This window comes from Raphanus sativus, unplaced genomic scaffold (assembly GCF_000801105.2).
Source record: "Raphanus sativus cultivar WK10039 unplaced genomic scaffold, ASM80110v3 Scaffold4711, whole genome shotgun sequence".
Taxonomy (NCBI): Eukaryota; Viridiplantae; Streptophyta; class Magnoliopsida; order Brassicales; family Brassicaceae; genus Raphanus; species Raphanus sativus.
Genome location: NW_026620013.1, coordinates 1 through 2,168, shown reverse-complemented (window position 1 = coordinate 2,168; position 2,168 = coordinate 1). Strand labels below are relative to the sequence as shown.

The 2,168-nt window shown below is 48.7% G+C and overlaps 1 protein-coding gene across 1 annotated transcript; it reads right to left on the bottom strand.

The window, feature by feature from the left end:
* Window positions 1–292: 292 nt before the first annotated feature.
* Window positions 293–1,953, bottom strand: LOC130507530 (uncharacterized). Its single transcript, XM_057002232.1, has one exon. It carries the CDS (start codon window positions 1,864–1,866, stop codon window positions 661–663), a length of 1,206 nt encoding a protein of 401 aa, XP_056858212.1. The 5' UTR covers window positions 1,867–1,953; the 3' UTR covers window positions 293–660.
* Window positions 1,954–2,168: the final 215 nt, after the last annotated feature.

The following is a 2,168-nucleotide window of genomic DNA, read 5'->3' as shown; positions in this document are numbered from 1 at the left end:
GCTTTCAGACAGGATCAGCGATGAGCCTCTAGAATAGCATACCAGTCAAATCAAATAGCTCTGCAATATGCACCAGGGCCTACTCAATGGTTTTTGTGAGTTGGTTTATTTGATTTTTTACCGCCCGTAGTCTATCATTCATTGTAGTTTTGCTTGGATTATGTTAATTGTAACTCTTTTATTACTCTCCATCTAAACTGTAACTCTTTTATTTAATTTAGATAACTTTCAGGAAATCACCAACCTAACCCCCAATTATGGACGAATATGCATCATTGACTCTTTCATCTGATTCTGTTAACTTTCTTTGATACGAATATTATGACTTTTGACCACATCATGGATATGAGTTAAATCTCTGATTGTTCACCAGTTGAGCTGTGAAAGAATGGGTCACTCAGCTTTATACCAGCACTATACCAAAACAAAACCCTAGATCCCATAACTTACAACAACCAACCAACCAACCAGAGATAAACCGTTAGTTTCAGAAAGCAACTCATCCAACAATGTTAACTTGAATTCTCATGCTCATGGCTTTCCTTCACAAACGCACAATATCTTTGCTTACGCAAAAGATTGGTTATACTCTTGATTTCAGATGTTTCAACTCGAATTTCCGGTTTGACCAAAACCGACTGAAACATCCACACCTAAAACTCAGAAGCCGAGCTCATCGTCACTATCATCATCATCACTATCACTCAACGCAAAGTCTCCCTCGTCCTCCTCCACCCACTCATCTTCCGAAAACGCAGACACACTAGACCTCCCAAACCCATCGCTCTCCACCCTCATCTCCCCCCTCTCATCCTCATCATACGACAACGAAAACAACCCATCCCCCTCCCTCTCCACCTCCACCTCCTCATCATCATCAAACCGCCGTCTCTTCTCCGGCACCAAATCCTTCTCCCCAATCTCCCCATTCTCCACCCCCATCCAAGGCACCCACAAATCAGCCTGCCGTCCCAACACACCATCCCTATCACTCACCACAACCGTCCCGAGATCAGCCTCCCTCGCCTTCCTCAGCATATCAGAAAAATCCTTATCATCCGACACCAAAACCAACCAATCAATCCCACGCGTCATCGAATGCTGTATCTGCCTCTTCACCGCCCAATCCGCCGCCTGCGGCTTATCCTCCACCGTCTTAACATAAACCCCCGCTCTCCTCAGCTCCGCCTCCAGCCCGTACCCAACCTTCGGCGTCAGCAGCCTCCTCGCCGCCTCGTTGTACTTCTCGTTCCCAGAGACGTACCGCTCCTTAAACTTCTTCCGCTTCTTCCCTTTCAACGACCTCATACGGTTCACCTTCTTCTGCCTCTCCCTCTCGTGTAGCTGCTTGAAATGCTTCTTCAGGTCGAGATTCGTTTTACACTTTCTCCCGCACACCCCGCAGACGTACGGCTCCGCCGGGACCACTTCTCCTTTCCTCTCCGCGAAGTCGAGGCTCCTCCTCGAGCGCCGCTCCTCGACGACCCAGTGTGGCAGGTGGATGAAGGCGTGGCGGTTCGCGTACGCGGAGATCTCCACGACTCGGCCGAGCTTCTCGGCGACGCGACGGAGGGCCGTCGCGGCCTCGTAAGGCGGGCCGCGTGGGGGTTTGTTGTCGAGGTCCCACAAGACGACTACTTTCTTCTCCTTTGGGGCGAAGATGCCTTCTTTGTTCCTCACCATGTCGATTTCGGAGGAGGACGCGGGTTTGAGGCATGATTTGATGATCGGGGGTTGTTGGCGGAGACGACGGCGAGGGAATCCGGCGAAGCTTGGGTTTGTATCGGGGAGGGAAAAGAAGTGGGGTTTGTGGAGGAGACTGGGTTTTGGGTAGAGGGTCTCGATCGAATTGCAGAACAGACTCATTGCGGAGAGACTCAGAGATGGTGTTTCTGGGCAAGTTTGGATGTTGAGGAAGACGACGGATATGCGGATATCCTTTTTTCTTTTTTAGATTTTTAAGTTATTGTTTGAGAGTCTCTAAGACAACCAGAAGGTCCTGGTAAAGAGACTCGTTATTGCAATTGTTCAGTATATCAGCTGGTTAAGACATTTTGCTTGGTTTACGGAATTAAACAGAGAGAGGCGGAAAACAGATTACGAAGTATGCGTTGACTCTGGTTTATTTTAGAACCGAGATTGTCAATGCATTTCGCCGTTAAGTCTCC

What these genes read in the sequence shown, in the direction of transcription:
- LOC130507530 (XM_057002232.1), bottom strand. Translation starts at nt 1,866, where the DNA reads ATGAGTCTGTTCTGCAATTCGATCGAGACCCTCTACCCAAAACCCAGT.